The 19,850-nt window shown below is 37.4% G+C and overlaps 1 protein-coding gene across 10 annotated transcripts in view; it reads left to right on the top strand.

Moving 5' to 3' along the window:
- The window catches only part of KDM6A (lysine demethylase 6A), a 186,340-nt gene that overhangs the window by 73,396 nt on the left and 93,094 nt on the right, over window positions 1–19,850 (top strand). For 9 of the 10 annotated variants that reach the window (XM_007528219.3, XM_007528218.3, XM_060182509.1 and 6 more), the window contains exon 5: window positions 11,697–11,755. In XM_007528219.3, coding sequence (XP_007528281.1) covers window positions 11,697–11,755 — 59 coding nt within the window. Of the gene's footprint in view, window positions 1–11,696; window positions 11,756–12,548; window positions 12,568–19,850 lie in introns of those variants that run through there. The other variant, XM_060182510.1, reaches the window with a different exon arrangement.

Here is a 19,850-nt window from a genome sequence, read left to right as displayed (position 1 = left end):
CTTGTGTTTTGTGCCACGTGCGCTTAACCCGCTTCGCTACCGCCCGACTCCCCTTTTATAGCTTATTATCCAGTAATGATCCTAAGTGAGAATTTAAAAGCCAGCAAAACCAAACAGCAACAAAGAGTTGGTAAGTGGGAGTAAATGTTTGTGGTTGAAAAGGGAAAGCTTATTGGGAAGGCTATAGTCAAAATCTTTCTTGGGCAACCTCGGAGGTGGCACAGTGGGTAGAATGCCTGACTTATAAGCTCGAGGTCTTGAATTTGATATTTAAATAATTATTTGTCTGTCTGTCCCCCCCCCCCCCCCATGTCTCATTGTTAGCTAAAACTTATAACTTTAAATAAAAGAAAATTTTGTTATAGCCTGTCTCTGAGCTCTGAGGACAGCACAATCTAACCTTTTAAAATGATCTACCAAAACAGAAAACTTCATATGTGTATAGCAATGACATTTCTACTTTCTTTTATTTATTTTTAATGTTTATTTTATTTTCCCTTTTGTTGCTCTTGTTGTTATAGTTGTTATTGATGTCATTGTTGTTGGATAGGACATAGAGAAATGGAGAGAGGAGGGGAAAAAGAAAAGGGGAGAGAAAGATAGACACCTGTAGACCTGCTTCACCACCTGTGAAGTGACGCCCTACAGGTGGGGAGCCAGGGACTTGAACCAGTATCCTTACGCCAGTCCTTGCGCTTTGCACCACGTGTGCTTAAGCAGCTGCACTACCACCTGACTCCCTTTAATTTTTTTTTTTGTAAACTTTTTAATTTTTTTTCCTTTGGTTGCCCTTGTTTATTGCTGTTATTATTGCTGTCGTTGTTGTTGGATAGGACAGAGAAATGGAGAGAGGAGGGGAAGACAGAGAGAGGGAAAGGTAGACATTTGCAAACCTGCTTCACTGCTTGTGAAGCAGACCCCCTGCAGGTGGGGAGCCGGTGCTCAAACCGGGATCCTCACACCGGTCCTTGTGCTTTGCGCCATGTGCGTTTAACCCGCTGCCCCACTGCCCTACTCCTGACATTTCTACTTTCTTAGTTTAAGCAGTACATGTCATTACATGGGCAGGTTAATCTTGTCATGTTTATTGCCCAGTAATATTTCTTCATGTAATTGACATTTTGGATATATTGGGTGAATGTGTGTTTGGTTTTTTTTAACTGCCACTTGGGTTATTGCTGGGGCTCAGTGCCAGCATACAAATCCACCACTCCCAGTAGTGCGCCCCCCCGCCCCCCAATTTTATTTTATGGTAGAGAGAAATTGAGAAGGGAAGGAAAGAGAGAGACAGACACCTGCAGATCTGTTTTCCTCCTGCAGCAGGGCGTGGGGGGGGGTTTGAACCTGGGTCCTTACATGAGTCTTTTGCACATGGTACTATGTGCACATAACCAGGTACACCACTGCCTGGCCCCCTGGACCGTGCTTTTTCTTGTCTGTCTTTTTTTCTTGATCTGTAGAATTTTAAATGTACTTTAAAAATTATTTTTTTTAATTTTTTTGCCTGGTTCGAGACAAATTGATAGTGAAGGAGATAGAAAAGGGAGAGAAATAGCACTGTTTCACTGCTCATGATTTTATGGCAACAAATTATAAGAATGTGAAAATGTTCAGTTTTGTTAAAGGCTGTTTCATCCTCGGTTTATTAGAAAGGACGAAAGAGAAAAGAAAGCAAAGCAATCCAGCAGTTAACCAGGTAAAACATTTTTAGGTAGGCTATATATATTCTGTTCTATTTCCTTGTCACATGTTACGTTTTTTCCAACATCAGCCACAACTCTGAAAGGACATCAAAGTGTTTTCTGTTCAGTTTTTCAGTGTAACCAGCTAATTGAACAAGAAGTGACATACTAATTACTTGCATTTTCCTAACAATGGTCAATGTTGAATGCCTTTTAATCAACATATTAGCTATTTATATATATTCATTGCTTCCCTCATTGTTCCTGTTTTTAGGATATCCCTGACTGTCATTCATGGCTTGTTTTTTTCCAATAAACTGTCTAATTAACTTGGTTAGCTGGACAAAAATGTCTCATAGTTCCCCCCCCACCAATTAAATACAGACCAGAACACTGTTTAGTTCTGGTTTATAGTGGTGCTAGGGGATTGAACCTGGGACATCTGTTGCCTCAGGCTTAAGAGTCTGTTATATAAAACCATTGTGCTGTTTCCCCTGGCCCTGATTCCTTCCTTCCTTCCTTCCTTCCTTCCTTCCTTCCTTCCTTCCTTCCTTCCTTCCTTCCTTCCTATAATCTTTTTGAGGTGTGATTTACTTTTTGAGGTGTGATTTAAGTGTACAGATTTGCTGCAGGCAATAATGGGGTATGTAACCATTACTACTGTTAATAGGCAGGATATTTCCATCACTCAGTGATCCTTTGTGCTCTCTTCTGGTTGGTTCACACTCTTCTTTATCCCTGGTCCCAGGCAATCAGTTATCCTCATCTTTTTCTGTAATGTTGAGCAGCATGTATTCTTTTGCTTTGAGATCATTAATTTAACACACAGTGCTTCAAGTTATTTATATCCATGTTGTGTTTCTTTTGATCATTAAATAGTATTTCACAGACTGATTATACCACTATTAAAGTTTCTGTTTTCACTTAATAGATATTTACATTTCATCTGCCTTTTTGGTAAATGAAAATACAGCGCTGTGAAAATCGTCATTGTGTGGACAATTTAGCTTTTCATTTCTATTCTTCCATGTACAGGGTGGTTAGAAATGCTGAATCACATTGCACTTGTTAACTGCCAAACTGTTTTTCCAAAGTGATTGTGCCATTTTTACATTCTAGCTAGCAATGTTTGAGATTCCCAGGTTTTCTACATCTAAGCTAGCCCTTGGTATTGTCAGTCTTTTAAACTTGAGCTATCTTAATAAATAAACAGTGCTTTTCCATTTTCCCTATTCTGCACTATTCCACGACAGTGATTTTTTTAAATAGTGTTAATATATTCAGTTTGTATACCTACTATCATTTTTTGTTCATTTTTGTTATTTTAAAATGTGTGTCTGTTAATATTTTATTTATTTTTTAAACGAAAGATACAGAAAGAATACAGAGCAAAATAAACCAGAGCACTTCTCAGCTCTGGCACATGATAGTGTTGGGAACTGAACCTTTTTACTCATTTTGCTCATTTGCCTTTTAATTATATGGGCTATGGACTCTATATAATGTCCTTCAGATAAGTGTTTTGGAAATTAGAGAATTAGACTTTTTTTTTTTTTAATGCGAAATAGCTAATCAACTCAGGACTTTATGCATGTTTGATACTGCTTCTGAGTGACCTCCCCAAGCTGATCCTTTCATTCTTTGTGTTGAGAAAGAGAGGAGAAGGTCAGAAACATCATAACAGTAACCTACCAGCCAGAGTGCTTCCTTGGTGCTGTCTATGGTGCTCTCATGTGGCACTGGGCTCATGATAAAAATCATGTTCTATAGGGCCCATTCATGGGTGCTTTTTTTTTTTTTTTTTTTTTAATGAATTGTTTCCATATACTATGACTTTCTTATAGCCCAAAGAACTTTGCTTAGCATTTCTTAATATTAAAATTGTCTAGTGGAGAAGGATTTTTGTAATGTTCTTTTGATCAGAATACTACTTAGCTCTAGCTTATGGTTATGCCAGGAACTGAATCTGGACCTCTCTGTTGTCTTATTATTCATAATGATATTTTGTTGTAGTTTGTTGATAAAAATTACCCCCCCCCCCCCAAGCACTATCACATGCCAGAGCTAGGGCTTTTCTCTTTCATTAAATAAAATATTAAAACAATTTAAATCACTACTGTTAAATTTTTATTTGCCACTTCTAACATTCTTTTTTTATTTTAAAAAATAATTCCCTTTTGTTGCCCTTTGTTATTGTTGTAGTTATTATTGTTGATATTGTTGGATAGGACAGAGAGAGATGGAGAGCGGAGGGGAAGACAGGGAGAGAAAGATAGACAGCTGCAGACCTGCTTCACTGCTTGTGAAGCGACTCCCCTGCAGGTAGGGAGCTGGGGGCTCGAACCGAGATCCTTATGCTGCTCCTTGCGCTTTGTGCCATGTATTCTTAACCTGCTGCAATACCACCCAACTCCCACTTCTAACATTCTTATTTGGAGTATAGCCTGCATTTTTATTTCATTGTTCTTGTTTTTTAGAATGCATTCTATATGCCTAGACTTGTATGTTGTATCATTATGTGATGGATACTGTATATTATAAAAATTATCCTAATTATTGATTTCTGTTATTTTAATTTCCTAGTTACTTTTTGTTTGCTTTTGTCTCTATTATGAGATCATTTATTGATCTTGAGCAAGAAAGTTGTTTTTTTTTCAGGTGACAGCTTAAATATCAATTTAGATCTGTTATCTTTAACTGAGTGAGTCTCTAACTAGCATACAGTTAATCAACCAGGCATGTGGACAGACAGAATTTGAGTTTCCCTTCTTGGGCTTTTTTTTTTTTCCTCTTCTTTTCTCCCCTCTATTTCTTTAAATTTAGTAGATTGTGACTTCTCTTGGTTCCCGTCTTCTGGTTTTCCGAATCAGGAAGATTGTGCTTTTTTAGTCAGTGACCCATTACCATGTGTGCTCTGCCTGGCACCAAGTTAATTGCTGTGAAAACAAGAACTGTATAACTTTCTTTCTTGGAGCATGACCTATATTATGCTTTTCTTTTTAACTGCCATTTTAGCAAATTACCATAAATTTAATGTCTGGAACAATAACAAGTTCAATTATCTCATAATTTAGGATGTCAGAGTTCAAAATAACTTTTATTGATTTAAAGTATGCCACTAGCATTGGCTACTTCTTGAAGACCCAAGGTGGGGGAATCTTTATGTTTTCCAACTTTTAATGCTTCCTACAGTCCTTTAATTCCTGACCCCATATCATATTACTCCCCCCCCCCCGTCTTCCTTGACTTCCCTCGTAGGGACTGTTGGGATTGTATGAGACCTACCTGGATAAATTACATCTTTTATTTGTGATTAATAGTGGGTTGTAAGGTTGTAAGATTACAGCGTATAGCTCTGCACCACACCTACCACCAAAGTTTTCTGTCCCCGCCTCCCAAAGATAACCATCATAGTTCTCACAAAGTCTTTGAAACAGTTTAAAACTGTTTCTGTACATTCTGCCACAAAAAAACCAAAAGGCAACTTAGCAATTGGGAGAAGATACACATAACACATCTGACAAGGCTTTGATATCTAAGTACATGAATTATTCCTACAACTCAATGCCAAAAAATACAAAAACCAAAAAGAAGGAACCCAGTTTTTAAAAAGTGGGTGAACAGCCAGAAAAAAAATTTATTTCAAAGAACACACATAAAGCCCCCCCCCCAAAAAAAAAAAAAACAACTATACTCAATATCGCTTATTCTGTTTCTTAAAAACAGAAACTTCTGTTTTTTGGTGTTGGGTTTGTTTTTGTAAGTTCAGGTATATCAGTTCTCTAGATTCGATGTTATGAGTTAAACCATCCAGGAGTTGTCTTTCATATCACTAAGCTCAATCACCTTCATCTGTTTTGTCCCAGAGGACACCAGGTTATCTTTTTTGATTGCATAGTAGTATTCCGTGGAGAATATATCCCCTCACTTCTTTATTCATGTGGATGGGCATCTAGGCTGCTTCCACTTTTTTGGCTATTGTTAATAATGCAACTATGAACATAGGGGTGCAAATTAGTGTTTGACTGCCTTTTGGATAAATGCCTAAGAGTGATGTTGCTGGATCATAGGTAATTCCATTTTTATTTTTTTAAGAGCTCTTCATACAGTCTTCCAAAGGGGTGGTATGAGTTTGCATTCCCACCAGCAGTGTAGCAGAGTCCCTTTTTCTCCACTTCTCCAGCACCTATCATTTCCTGTTTCATTAATGTAGGCCATTCTTACAGGTATGAGAAAGTATCTCAGCATAGTTTTAATTTGCATTTCTCTAATAATAAATAAGTTGGAGGTCCTCCTCCACTTCCTCTTTTCTTTTTTTCTTCTTAGCAAGGCAGAAAGGTAGAGTAGAAGACACCACAGTACCAAAGCTGTATTCAGTGCAGTGGGGGGCCAGGCTCAAACCTGGGTCATGTGCATAGCAAAGCTTAGCAAGATCTCTGTTCAGATTTTTCACTCCTATTTCTGTGGGGTAAATTGGCTATTTGTTGTTGAACTCTAAGATTTCTTTATGTACTTTTAAGTACCAGCACCTTGTCTGATATGTGATGTGCAATTATGTCGTCCTCCCTATTGCTTAGACTGTCTTTTTACCTTTGTGGCACTGTCTCCCCCCCCCCCCCCAAACAAGTCTTTTGATTTAATGTAGTCCCCTTTTTGTGTTCTTGCTTTAGTATTCTGTGAAATGGAGTAGAATTTCACTTTTTGTATTTTTTTTCCATAAAGGTCACACCAGTTCCAATTTTGCGTTTTCTAATACTGAGTGATTATTGAGTAGTTTTTATTTGTGTGTGTGTGTGTGTGTGTGGGGTTTGTGTGTTCTTTGAAATAAATATATATATATATATATATTTTTTTTTTTCTAGTTAATTCATCCACTTTTTAAAAATTGTGTTCCTTGGTTTTTGTATTTTTTGGCACTGAGTTAGTTGTAGGATTATTTCATGTATTTGGATATCAAAGCCTTGTCAGGTGTGTTAACATGTAACTTACCTTCTCCCAATTGCTAAATTGCCTTTTTGTTTTTTGTGGTAGAAGCTTTGTAATGGAAATGTTGATGCTTTGTCACTCCTTTCATGAATGCCATGGCATTTTATTTTAATGTTGCCATTAATGATTGAAGTAAACATTACTAGATAATAATCACTAAGCAATTTACTGCCATATGTTAAATTAACAGAAGAATGTAGAAATGATGAAACGGTTGAGAAATGTAGGAGAGGAAATATTTTCTCTGGTAAGTTTTATGTCTCACACCTTCAAATTACACTCAAACCAGATAGGTTAACTGGAATAAAGCAGTAGGCACATGCAATGCACATACATGCAGTAGAACTTGGTGATGAGTGATACAGATTTGTGACTGCATATGAGCATAGCTTACAGTGAGAGAAAAATGTATTATGACTGTGTTTCTTTAAAAGAATTGTTGTATACAAGGAATGACAGAAAATAGTCTTTTTAATGAAAAAAATATATATCCTGTTATACTTAGATGATATGTAGCTTCTTTGTACATAGACTCATTAATGTCTTTGTGCATCTGCATATTAGGGCTTTGTGTTCTCACTGCTGGAGAAAATCAAGTATTTCGGTAATTTTCAAGAACTCAACATGTATAGATTAATTTACATTTGGCTTTGGCATGCTTAACTATAGACAGATCTATTTTGCCACATAATGGAATGCACACACAAATTGTGATGTTGCAGTTTTACCAGTGTTGAAAATTGTGCTGGCTTTTTATTTTTTCCTCTCTCCTAATTGGGCATGAATAGTGGAATTTCCTTTATAATGTCCATTTAGCTCCTGTATGTTTTTACTTTTCACTAATACTGGTAATGATGAGTAATTTGGGCTTACTATTGGGTAGGTGAAAGAATTGTTATAATAGAAAAATTCAAGACCCTCCTAATTCAGATTCATGTTTTGAATTGAAAAATACACTGAGCATTTAAATATCTCAGTCTTGAAGCGCTTTATAACATGGAAATATTTAGATCCTAAAGGGAAGACAGAACTATAATTATTATTTTACAAATTTAATGCTTAAATTAACTTGAAAAAGAAATCAAACCTTTTCCTCGAAAGACAAGGGACCAAGTAGATGAAATGTTTTATTTTTAAAATTTTTTTGTTACTCTTTTTTTAATTATTTTTATTAATTTATTGGATAGAGACAGCCAGAAATCGAGAGGGAAGGGTTAGATAGAGAGGAAGAGAGACAGAGAGACACCTGCAGCACTGCTTCACCACTCGTGAAGCTTTCCTCCTGCAGGTGGGGACCAAGGACTCGAACCTGGGTCCTTGTGCATTGTAACATGTGCGTTCAACCAGGTGTGCCACCACCCGGCCCCTAGATGAAATCTTTTAAAGAATATGTATGGACCTGGTTGTTGGCACAACTGCTTGAGGGCATGTGTTCAAATGTACTAGGACCCAGGCTTAAGGTCCTGGTCACCACCTATAGGGAGGAAGCTTTGTGAGTGGTGAAGCAGGGCTGCAGGTGCCTCTTCTGTCTCTTTCCCACTCTATCTCCCTTCCCTCTTGATTTCTCTCTGTCTTTATCCAATAAATTAAAGAAAAGGAAAAAAAATAACATTTAACAGTAGTAAGAAAAATTGGAAAGTATATTTGAGAATAAGGCTTAGGTTCAATTCAAATTTTACATTTTTGAAGCAGGACATATTCTAGAAGTCATGATTTAGTTTCTTTACTTGAAGAGTAAAGATGACATCAAAGTGACATATCCCTGACTGTGAGTAAATGTACAACTTCTTTTGGGGTGGGGAGTAAGGTGGTACATGAATGATAGTAATTAACAGGTGTTCCAGCTAAATTGAGAAAAAAGGAAAAAGATGAACGTTTAAAATGAAAATTGTTTAGGGCCTTTACGAATTTTCCAACAATTAAATAATACTTTTTAAAAATTTTTTTAAAATATTTAATTTATTTATTCCCTTTTGTTGCCCTTGTTGTTTTATTGTTGTAGTTATTATTGTTGTCGGATAGGACAGAGAGAAATGGAGAGAGGAGGGGAAGACAGAGAGGAAGAGAGAAAGATAGACACCTGCAGACCTGCTTCACCGCCTGTGAAGCGACTCCCCTGCAGGTGGGGAGCGGGGTTCGAACCGGGATCCTTATGCCGGTCCTTGTGCTTTGCGCCACCTGCGCTTAACCCACTGCGCTACAGCCCGACTCCCAATACTTTTTTAACAATTAATTTCCTAACTAGAAAACTGGTTACTAATAAGGATTTTTAAAAATTAATTTGTTTTTATTGAGAAAAAACTGGTTTCACATGACATTTTTTCCCCACAGGGTTACAATTCCACATCTACCTAGACTAGTAGCCAGGATACCTCACCACCACAGTGTCATCTCCCTACCATAAGGCACTGAACACCTCCCCTGGCCTCTCACCTCCCTGTTCTGAATCTTTAGAATTGCTGAAATAGACCACAGTTTATTACAGACTCATCCTGTTTTTCCCTTGCTTTAGTTCTTCAATTGCACTCATGAATGAAACCATCTGGAATTTGCCCTATTCCTTTTGGCTTATTTCATTTATGATCCCCTCCAGTTCTTTCCATCTTGTAGCAAAAGACAAGATCTTATTTTATTTCTTTGTGACTGAAACACACACACACAGACACACACACACACACACACACACACACACACACACCCCTTCCAATATGGATTTAATTAAAATAAGTTTACATATTTATTACATGTTCAAGAATTGCTTAAACATTTTCCAGAAACACTATGCTTAGAATTCAAAAAAGTACATAATATAATCTTAGGTTAAATTTTAGTATTAAAAAATTACTTGACCAAAAGTCACCTTGCTGTTTTGCCTTTTGGACTTTTAAATGCCACTGGTGCATTTTCTCCACCCAGTAACTGACAAGTTTTGTGAAATAAATACTCTAGCTCCTTTGCATTGCGGACTGTGTGGCACTAGTGTGTATGTTTTACAGAGCCTCCCAGAGTTAGACCCCCAAACCCAGTTGCCCAAAGTTGCCTAATCAGCCATATTGCACTTTTTTTTTTTTTTACACTGACTTCCTTTCCTTCCTTACTGTACTTTACTTCTCCCCTTACTGGTGATTCCTGTGTAGAATTCCCAAGTAAACTACTTGTACCAAAATCTTTTCAATCCATCTGGGGAAATGCATTTCAAGCTAGTATGGCAAAAAGCATTTTTTAAAAAAAATCATAATAATTTAAAATTAATTGTTTTATATCATTGTGTATGTTTCAAGAGAGTGTGTCATGCATGATCTCCCCCCTCCCCCAGGTGAGTTGTTATGCCATCTCTGCCATTATCTTCCCCCTTTCTGGCAACCTTCATTCTGTAATCAAAACCCAAGGGTTAGTTTTAGATGGGCTTTTTCTATTCCTTTGAATTGTTTCTTTGTATTTAACATAATGAATGAGATCATCATATATTTATCTCATTCTAACTCATTACACCCTCCAACTCCATCCATGTTGTAAACAAGTTTCTTTCTTATAGTGTAGTAGTATGTCATTCTGTGTATGTCATATCTGCTTTATCCATCATTGAGTATTTGAGTTGTTTTATATTGGCTATTATAAATACTGCTATAGCCCTCATAAGCATACATGTATCTTTTCAAATTTTACCCCATTGGTTCCTGATTTTAGCAGTGGTTTACAAAATTGTAAGATTTTTAGGAACATGCTTTCACAACTACCTATGTTTGTGTGTAATTAAAAAATTAATTTATTTATAAAATAAAAAAATAGAAAATATCAACAAAAACATAGGATAAGAGGGGTAAAATTCCACACATTTCCCACTATCAAGTTCCATATCCCATCCCCTCCACTGGAAGCTTTCCTATTCTTTATATCTCTCTGGGAGCCTGGACCCAGGATCATTATGGGGTGCAGAAGGTAGAAGGTCTGGCTTCTGTAATTGCTTCTCCACTGGACATGGGTGTTGACAAGCTAATCCATACTCTCAGCCTGTTTCTTTCCCTAGTGGGGCAGGGCTCCGGAGAGATGGGGTTCCATGGTACATTGATGAGGTTGTCTGCCCAGGGGAGTCAGGTTGGCATCATGGTAGCACTTGCAACTTGGTGTCTGAAAAAGCATTAAGATAGAAAACAGAACAAATTGTTTAGTAATCAGGAACCTAAAGGCAAGAATATAGCAGATGAGATTTGAGGTCTCCATTTTGGAAAAAGTTAGTAGGTCTATTTTAGGTATATTCCAAGTTGCCCATGACTTTACTAATTTTTGCTTGAGCCTGACAGCTAACATGCAGGTGGACCAAAGGTATTATTTAGGGAGAGGGTGTCAGAGTTGGAAATAGGACTAGAAAGCTGTATCAGGGAAGAGAATGTGGAAGTTTTGCAGTTTCCAGTGCAGGTTTTATTTACTAAATCATAATCAACAAAAACCCCAGCAGATATTAAAATTTTTTTTGCTTGTTTGGTAGACACAGTACATTTATTTGATAGCTAGAGGTCAAGATGAAGCTGAATAAAGCACCTCTCTGTTTATTCTAAAGTAATAATAATTTAAAAAATGCAAACAGCTAGTGAGGTTTTGGGCATGTGATTGTTGTAGACATATGTTGTGCATTTTGTTTGAATTATGACTGTCTCCCAGGCACTATTGGATTAGAGAAATCGTATAGGGACAATTAGAAGAATATAGGGTAGCATAGTCTAAGTATCTTCTTACCGTAGGATATTGAGTTTTTACTTTATATTTGTCTCTAGAATCCTTCTGGTACAATTTTATTTCAGTGCAAGTTTGATTAAAGAGAAATCAGAATCTCTCTCCAAATTGGTTTTCTCACCATCTGCTGACTCATCACTGATTATCTGGTATCTGAAAAAGACTATTGTAAATGTATAGTAATATAGCACAAGAGTCTCAACAAATTAAAGTGTTTTAGATAGTAGACTTTACATTAATAAAACCTTATGCATTAGATATGTATTTCATTCCTAAAATCTCTCTTTGTCTTTACAGAATGCTGCCTTTTTATATGGTCTTGGTTTGGTCTACTTCCATTATAATGCATTTCAGTGGTAAGTTGACATAAAACGAACTCCGATTGCTTCTGGTAAATGACTTGCTTTTTTTGGGTGATGTTTTGTGTTTGTTTTATAAATGAAAATTATTTAATATCAGTAAACCTACTTTTTTCAGTTATCTCTAGATTTTTTTTTAAAAAGGTATTGGCCCAAGTTAGATTTCAGGATTCTAATTAAAAAGGTTTTTGCTTTGGAATATTTTATAATTTTGAAGTTGCTCATTATGGGCCCATAGCCTTTAAGTAATTTGAGCAGGTGCTCTCAAATCTGAAGATTTTAGGCAAATGACCCTCGATGACCATTTTTCGGGGAGAGGTTGTAATCTTTACAGACTTCTAGACAACATCAGCCACTCTCTTCTCTTTTGTTCTTCTCACCCTCCGTTCCCTCCTCTCATACATTTATACTATACACGGTACAATTTCCACTAAGTAGATACTTGATTATAAACTCTCCTGTCTTCATCTGTAAAAAAGATAAAATGGTGTTATCTTCAGAGTCAAATATTAAATACAGTAGATTTTAAATTTGAGATTTTATACACTGTAAGGTGTATATCCCTGTTATTATGGCTTTTTATTTTTTTATTCACCAGGGTTATTACTGGGGCTGTGTACTTTCACAATGAATCCACCACTCTAAGGAATCATATTTTCCCCCCTTTCATTTTTTTTTTACTTGACAGAACACGGAAATTGAGAGGAATTGGGGCTGGGGGGATAGAGAGGGAGATTTTGAAAGACCAGTGTCACCCTGTTTCAATGCTTGTAAAGTCCACTCCCTCCACATATGAACATGTGTCCTTGGTGTGTGCTCAACTGAATATGCTACCACTTGGCTTTTTATTTCCTCTTTGCTTTTGTTCTTACTGGTTTTTGTTTTGCCCTATGTTGTTAGGGAACACCTGTGTGTATGTAGGATATTATAATCAGAAATATCACTTATTTTCTTTGAAAATTTTACCAAAATATAATTGATCTTCATAAAGAAACTGGTTATTTTTTTCTCAAATTATTCTATAACATAAACCTCTGAACTTCACATTGTAGTGTATCATATTTAAAACCAGGGATCAATTAGGACTGTTTTAAAATCTTTTAGTTTATTGAATATCTTTTTCATAGAGTTCATACTTAGAAGAAATTTTTTGGAACCAGAGATGACCTTCAAGATAATTTAGCTTTCTTCCTTCTGTTTTGTAGAATAATAAAGCAAGGAGTATATACATAACTCAGTGTTCGAGTTAGTAGAAGCAAGCTTATATTCAGATTCTCTTAATATTTTTTCCCCATTATACCCCGTCCCCAGATTTAAAGATTGCCAAGCAGTTATTTATTTATTTATTAATAATAAATCAGTCCTTGTAGTTGCTCTTTTGAGCACAGTGTTAGAATATGTATGGTCGGGAGTTAGATAGTAGCGCAGCGGGTTAAGCTCACATGGTGCCAAGCACCAAGGACCAGCATAAGGATCCTGGTTGGAGCCCCTGGCTCCCCACCTTCAGGGGGGTTGCTTCACAGGCGGTGAAGCAGGTCTGCAGGTGTCTGTCTCTCTTCCCCCCCCCCCCGTCTCCCCATCTCTCTCGATTTCTCTCTGTCCTATCCAGCAACAATGACAACAAGGGCAACAAAATGGAAAAATGGCCTCCAGGAGCAGTGGATTCATAGTGTAGACACTGAGCTCCAGTGATAACCCTGGAGGCAAAAAGAAAAAAAGAATATTTATAGGCAGAAATAACTTAGATGAAACTCACTGCAAGGAACCCAACAGATTTAGGATAGTTTTTACCTTATAGTTTATGAACTCCATGTAGAGTAAAGATACATTCATAAAGATTTAACCAGTTTTTTTTTACCAGAACTCTGCTCTGTTTTATTTATTTATTTAAAATTTTTTATATTTATTTTATTTATTCCCTTTTGTTGCCCATGTTGTTTTATTGTTGTAGTTATTATTGTTGTTGTCGTTGTTGGATAGGACAGAGAGAAATGGAGAGAGGAGGGGAAGACAGAGAGGGGGAGAGGAAGATAGACACCTGCAGACCTGCTTCACCGCCTGTGAAGCGACTCCCCTGCAGGTGGGGAGCCGGGGCTCGAACCGGGATCCTTATGCCGGTCCTTGTGCTTTGCGCCACCTGCGCTTAGCCCGCTGCACTATAGCCCGAGTCCCCTCTGCTCTGTTTTAATGGTGTTGCCAGGAATTGAACCTAGAACCTTTTTGCATGAGGCATGAGAGTCTGTTCACATAAACATTATGCTATATCTCCAGACTAGATTGGATTGTTTAATGAGTGTATGACCATTACCTAAGCTGTAAGAGAGTAATGGGATGGGGAAAGAGGGAGGCCCTGGTAGACTGTAACTTTTTTTTTTTGCGCTTGAAAAAAGGTATTTATTTTGCTTAAACCCCTTTGCAAAGTGTTTTGTTTTTTTTTAAAAAAATTTTTTATTTAAGAAAGGATTAATGAACAAAACCATAAGGTAGGAGGGGTACAACTCCACACAATTCCCACCACCCAATCTCCATAACCCACCCCCTCCCATGATAGCTTTCCCATTCTCTAGCCCTCTGGGAGCATGGACCCAGGGTCATTGAGGGTTGCAGAAGGTAGAAGGTCTGGCTTCTGTAATTGCTTCCCCGCTGAACATGGGCGTTGACTGGTCGGTCCGTACTCCCAGTCTGCCTCTCTCTTTCCCTAGTAAGGTGTGTCTCTGGGGAAGCAGAGCTCCAGGACACATTGGTGGGGTCTTCAGTCTAGGGAAGCCTGGCCAGCGTCCTGGTGTCATCTGGAACCTGGTGATTGAAAAGAGAGTTAACCTACGAAGCCAAACAAATTGTTGAGCAATCATGGATCCCAAGCTTGGAATAGTGGAGAGGAAGTGTTAGGGAGGTACTCACTGCAAACTCTAGTGTACTTCTGCTTTCAGGTATATATTTTGCAGTAGTTTATGGATACGTGTGCACATAAGCTCTCTCTCACAGAAACTGGTGTATATCTAGGTTATGGGACTTTGTTAGAAAGTGAACCACCTGAGATGAAATTAGAGTGTACTATAAAAGGAAAGGTCTCACCCGAGTAATGAAGCTGAAGGGTTGTCATTCCACACGTGAAGTCTCTGGACTAGACTGTAACTTTTAACCCTTTCTGAAATTGTTTGAATTTTTCACAATGAGAGAGTATTTCGTGAGTTACGTATTACATCCTTCTTTAAATTAAAAAAGGATTCTAACTAAAATTTTAAAAAGCATAGTGGTGATTAATGGCATCTTTTGACCCCTGTGTACAGAGATTTCTATCAGTTCTAAGAGATGAAATTGAATGATGTAAGGATGATACACTGTATGAGTTATTAAGTGCTCCTTGATCTCTAAGTCCTATCTGTTCTGGTTATCATCACTTTCTCATGTCTTGGGTTGGAGTTCTGTGGCTGTTTTCCATAATGATACATCTCACAGCCTGTCTGCATTCATCCTGGCTGCATGCTTTCTCTTTTGCTGATTAAATGTTCTTTTACAAACTCTATGGAGACGGGGAGAGAAAGACTTAAAAGTTCTGAAGCTTCCTTCAGTGCAATGGGGACTGGACTCAGTTCTGGATCATGCATATGACATTTTTACATTTTATTTGGTTTTATCTGTAGGTGGCTATTACTTACGAGGGTCACACTTGTAATGAGATTTTTGTCTTGTCAGCTTCTTTGGAATTTCTTGGCGGGGGGGGGGAGAGGAAATGATTCTAGAGCTGAGCTAGGTATATAGCATTTTTTTGGAGTGATGCCTGCTAGCATTTGATTAGAATATTAGATGTAATATATACAACAAGTATATTTGTTGGAGTTGGTGATGATGACTTAGTATATTATTAAGAGCAACCGTATAGCTGTATTATTAGATATTAAATTATTTTATTTCTATGTCATGCTGCCCATTTTTTCTTTTGATTTTACCCCTCTCCTTCAGGTAGCAACTTCAAAACTATGGATACTTAATGGTAAATTATACAAAGGTGTTTTTTTAAAAAATAGGAATTTATTTTAATTAGTATGAGAAGGGAGGTATGCACCAGAGCTTTGCTTAGCTCTCATTTATGGTGGATTGAACCTGGGATGTCAAAGACTTGGACATGAAAGTCTTTTTGCATAACCATTATGTTCTCTCCTCAGCCCTGATTTTACTTGTTTCTAGATCAGTTCAGTAGTCTGGTCAGTTTCCTAGTTTCAGTTTTAGCCTTCTCTTAAGGAGCCTTTGTTAGTAAGTATTAAAGTAACTATGGGTCCTCATTGAGTTTATCATTTTTCGATGTTACTACTAGCCCACTCATAGGAAGTTGGAAACAAACATAAAAATATAGATGTTCAGAAGGAAAAAGGAAGCTATAAAAACACAGAAATCCATGAAGCAGACAACTAGAAGTCTGTATGAAGTATTCCTTTACAAGTACATGAATGTATACCCATGCCTTTACTTATTCATGAAGGTGACAGATTACTAGTTGTATTTTCAATTGAACTTTTACTTGGCCTTTACTAAGTTAGAACCTATCTTCTTGGGTGAGAGAATGTGAAATATAGATGATAACAAACTGGTGGCCTGGCAGGTGGTGCAGTGGCCCTCAACTTGATCACAGACATTGTAAGTTCAACAGTGATACTATGGTTCCTTCTCTCCCTCCCTTGTGTTAATAAAGAAACAAATCTTTAAACAATTGCTGCAGTTGATAGATCTGTTCCCTTCTCCTCCCCTCTCTTCTTCCAGGATAGCTCTTTTTTAGAAGCAGGCACACTATCCAGAAGAGCTTATTTGTTGGCCCCTTATAGTCTTGTTTCTGAATATATTATTCTGAAAATCCTTAGTAGTCCTACTACTCTAGCGTGGCTGTTTTTGTATTCCTATAGATTAATAGGTAATATCTATTATGGTATTAAATCTATGACATGTATAACTGGTAGGAGGACAGAAAATTAATCTGCTAAACCTGATGCATAAACTTTTATTACATTGACATCAGAAAGGCATTAGGGAAATGAGTTGGTGAGTGAGTTAAAATAAAGAATGTTCATACAAGTGAAGATTTTTTAGAATTGATTTATAGCACCATACCAGTTACAGGTATCCGTAGGAATTTGGAAATGTCTGCTTTCCTGCACAGTCACTGGTTTGGATGCAAACAGAAATCTAATGTAGTTGTAATACCTGGCAAAAAAAAATTTTTTTTTGAGCCATCTTAAATAAAAACTGATGCTCTTAAGTCAAAAGTTTAAGCATATTTCCATGTATAACATCTCTTGTATGTTTTTTCCCCTCCCTTCTTTCCTTCCTCCCTCCCTTTCCCCCTCCCTCTCTCCCTTGTTGTTTTATTGTTGTGGTTATTATTGATGTCATTGTTGTTGGATAGGACAGAGAGAAATGGGGAGAGGAGGGGAAGACGGGGGGAGGGAGAGAAAGAGAGACACCTGCAGACCTGCTTTACTGCCTGTGAAGCGACTCCCCTGCAGGTGGGGAGCTGGGGGCTGGAACCGGGATCCTTACGCTGGTCCTTGCACTTTATGCCACCTGCACTTAACCCGCTGCGCTACCGCCCGACTCCTGTATGTTCTATTTCTTATGTACACTCTTGTTTTGAAAAATCCGAGTGGATAATTGAGGTAGTTCTGGCAAGGTTTCTTTACACATAGATTGCCAGAGAGAATTTGGAAGGGCTTGGACTAATTAGGCTTCAGTTAAATTAATGGATTAAAAACAGCTCTTGCAGTAGGGGATTGAAATGAAAACCGACTATAAACAGAACTAAAGCCAGTAGCTAATATGTTACTAGTCAATGCCTGTATGAATAACCAGTGCATGATATTTTACTCTGGCTCTTCTGGTTTAATCTCAAATGATCATCTCTGGCTTATTGCTCCTCTAAACATATCCTTTGTGTAAGTTACACTGTATTAACATTCCCCGAAGACATCGTAATCCATGTTATCCATGTGTAACTTTATTCCTTCCATTTACTGTATCTGGTCTGCACTCTCTCATTTCCACCTGTAAAAACTTTATCTCCTTTAGCTAAACAAGAAGGAAGAATAGAGAGGGGCTGAAGAGAACCTTGGACACCTGGCGCACGATATAACAGGACATAGGGTGGGGGTGAGAGTGTTCATAGGGCAATTAGAAATTATAACCCATGTGCCAATGACTGCGCTGTAAACCATTACCCCCGCCCCATAAACATGGTAAAAAAAATTTTTATGTCTTTTATTCATCAAATCTTTCTAGTTGACTCATTTAAGAGGAACCTCTGGATTTCCGTGTGTGTGTGTGTGTGTGTGTGTGTGTGTGTGTGTGTGTGTGTGTGTGAGAGAGAGAGAGAGAGAGAGAGAGAGAGATGGAAGTATGTATTGTGTGTGAATATGCTATTGATTTAGAGCTAGAATATTCTTTTTATTTGTACAGAATTTTGTGGGATTGGCTTATTTGTCCTGTTGGATATCCTTGAGGGAAATCTCCAAGCTCAGCTTAGGTTGGCCCTATAGAATTCATATGTTTCTGGAGAGAGAAGTTAATATCTTTTCCGAATATACAGAAGAAACTGCAGGGGATGGTTAGTCAATGTCGTTGTTGTTGTTGTTATTTTACTATAGTTGGGTAAAATTCTAAAAGTGGGATATTTTCCAGGTATAATAGTATTTTATAGTTTTGAGTAGCAGTTTCTTATATTCTAAAATTCAATATTTTAAGATCAGCAGAAATTGTGTTGTTCTTTTCATCTCACTTGTGCTATAGAGATTATTCTGACTACATGTGCTTTTGTGAAATGAGTGCATATTCTTCTCGCATTCACCCTCTTAGTAACACATGTTCTTAGGGATATAGGACTTCTTTTTTCCTTCCTCTCTTCTCCCCTCTCCTTCTTCCTTCTTTCTACCCCCTCCCCTTGCGCACATACACGCACACACGCACATGTTCTTAGGGGTGTAGAACACACACACACTCACTCTCTTTTTTCTGTTCTCCACCCCTATAGCCCCCCTCTGGGAGTGGAGTGGGTGGGTGGGAGAGACTATACAAGCACAAGGAACAAGAATAGAAAAATGGGTAGATGTTTACTTCTGCAGTTACTCTCTTCCTAGACTTTTTTTTTTTTTTAGTATTTTATTTATTTATTATTGGATAGAGACAGAGAGAAATCAAGAGGAATGGGGGAGATAGAGAGGGAGAGGAAGGCAAAGAGACACCTACAGTCCTACTTCATCATTTTTGAGATTTCCCCCCTACAGGCAGGCACCAGGGGCTTGAACCTGGGACCTTGTTCACTGTAATGTGTGCACTTAGCCAGGTGCATCACTGCCTGGCCCCTTCCTAAACATTTTGATGCCTTCCAAATAAGCTTTAGTCTACTCACACTTGGATATGCATATACAGCTACCTGTACTATTAGAAGGTGGTAGCAGTAAATATGATCAAGAGAACACAGAGACTGAAGTTATACCTCTTTCAGTTAGCAAAGCTTAATAAAAATACATATAGACTCTCAGCAGTATTCAGATAGGTATTTTAAAATCCAAGTTAGTTTACCCCAATGTTTTGTTGTCAGCTCTTTCGCTTCTCTCCTGCCTAAAATACATACATAACCCCCCCCCCCCCCTTTAAAAAGCACAAAAATGTCAAGTTCCTCTTCAGGAAGAATGTATTTAAGCAGGTGTACAGGTTACTGGTGAGAGCTCTTGGTCCCACTCTTTACAATAAACATTACCTTAATTTTAGAATGTACAGTTTTGTTTGTTTATTTGTTTATTTGGGGGGTGTAGATAATACATAAGTCAGAGTTGCTGAAGTGGAATATTTTGCTTTATTTTTTCATAATAGTTTGAATTTTTCATATAAAGTACTCATCTTTTTTTCTTTCTTCGTTTTTTTTTTTTTTTTTTGTCTAAGACTAACCACCTGCAAGATACATAGGGACAGGGAATGTATTTGTTAGTTTATGCTTAGGATAAACCTTAATTCATGTAGAGCTATTTAAAATTATGCCAAATATATTGTTAGTACCTGATAATATAACTTAGAATACTAAAAGTATTCTCATATAATTTAATAACCT

This window comes from Erinaceus europaeus, chromosome X (assembly GCF_950295315.1).
Source record: "Erinaceus europaeus chromosome X, mEriEur2.1, whole genome shotgun sequence".
Lineage (NCBI taxonomy): Eukaryota > Metazoa > Chordata > Mammalia > Eulipotyphla > Erinaceidae > Erinaceus > Erinaceus europaeus.
The sequence above is the reverse complement of the archived record's forward strand: the minus strand, read 5'-3'. Positions and strand labels throughout refer to the sequence as shown.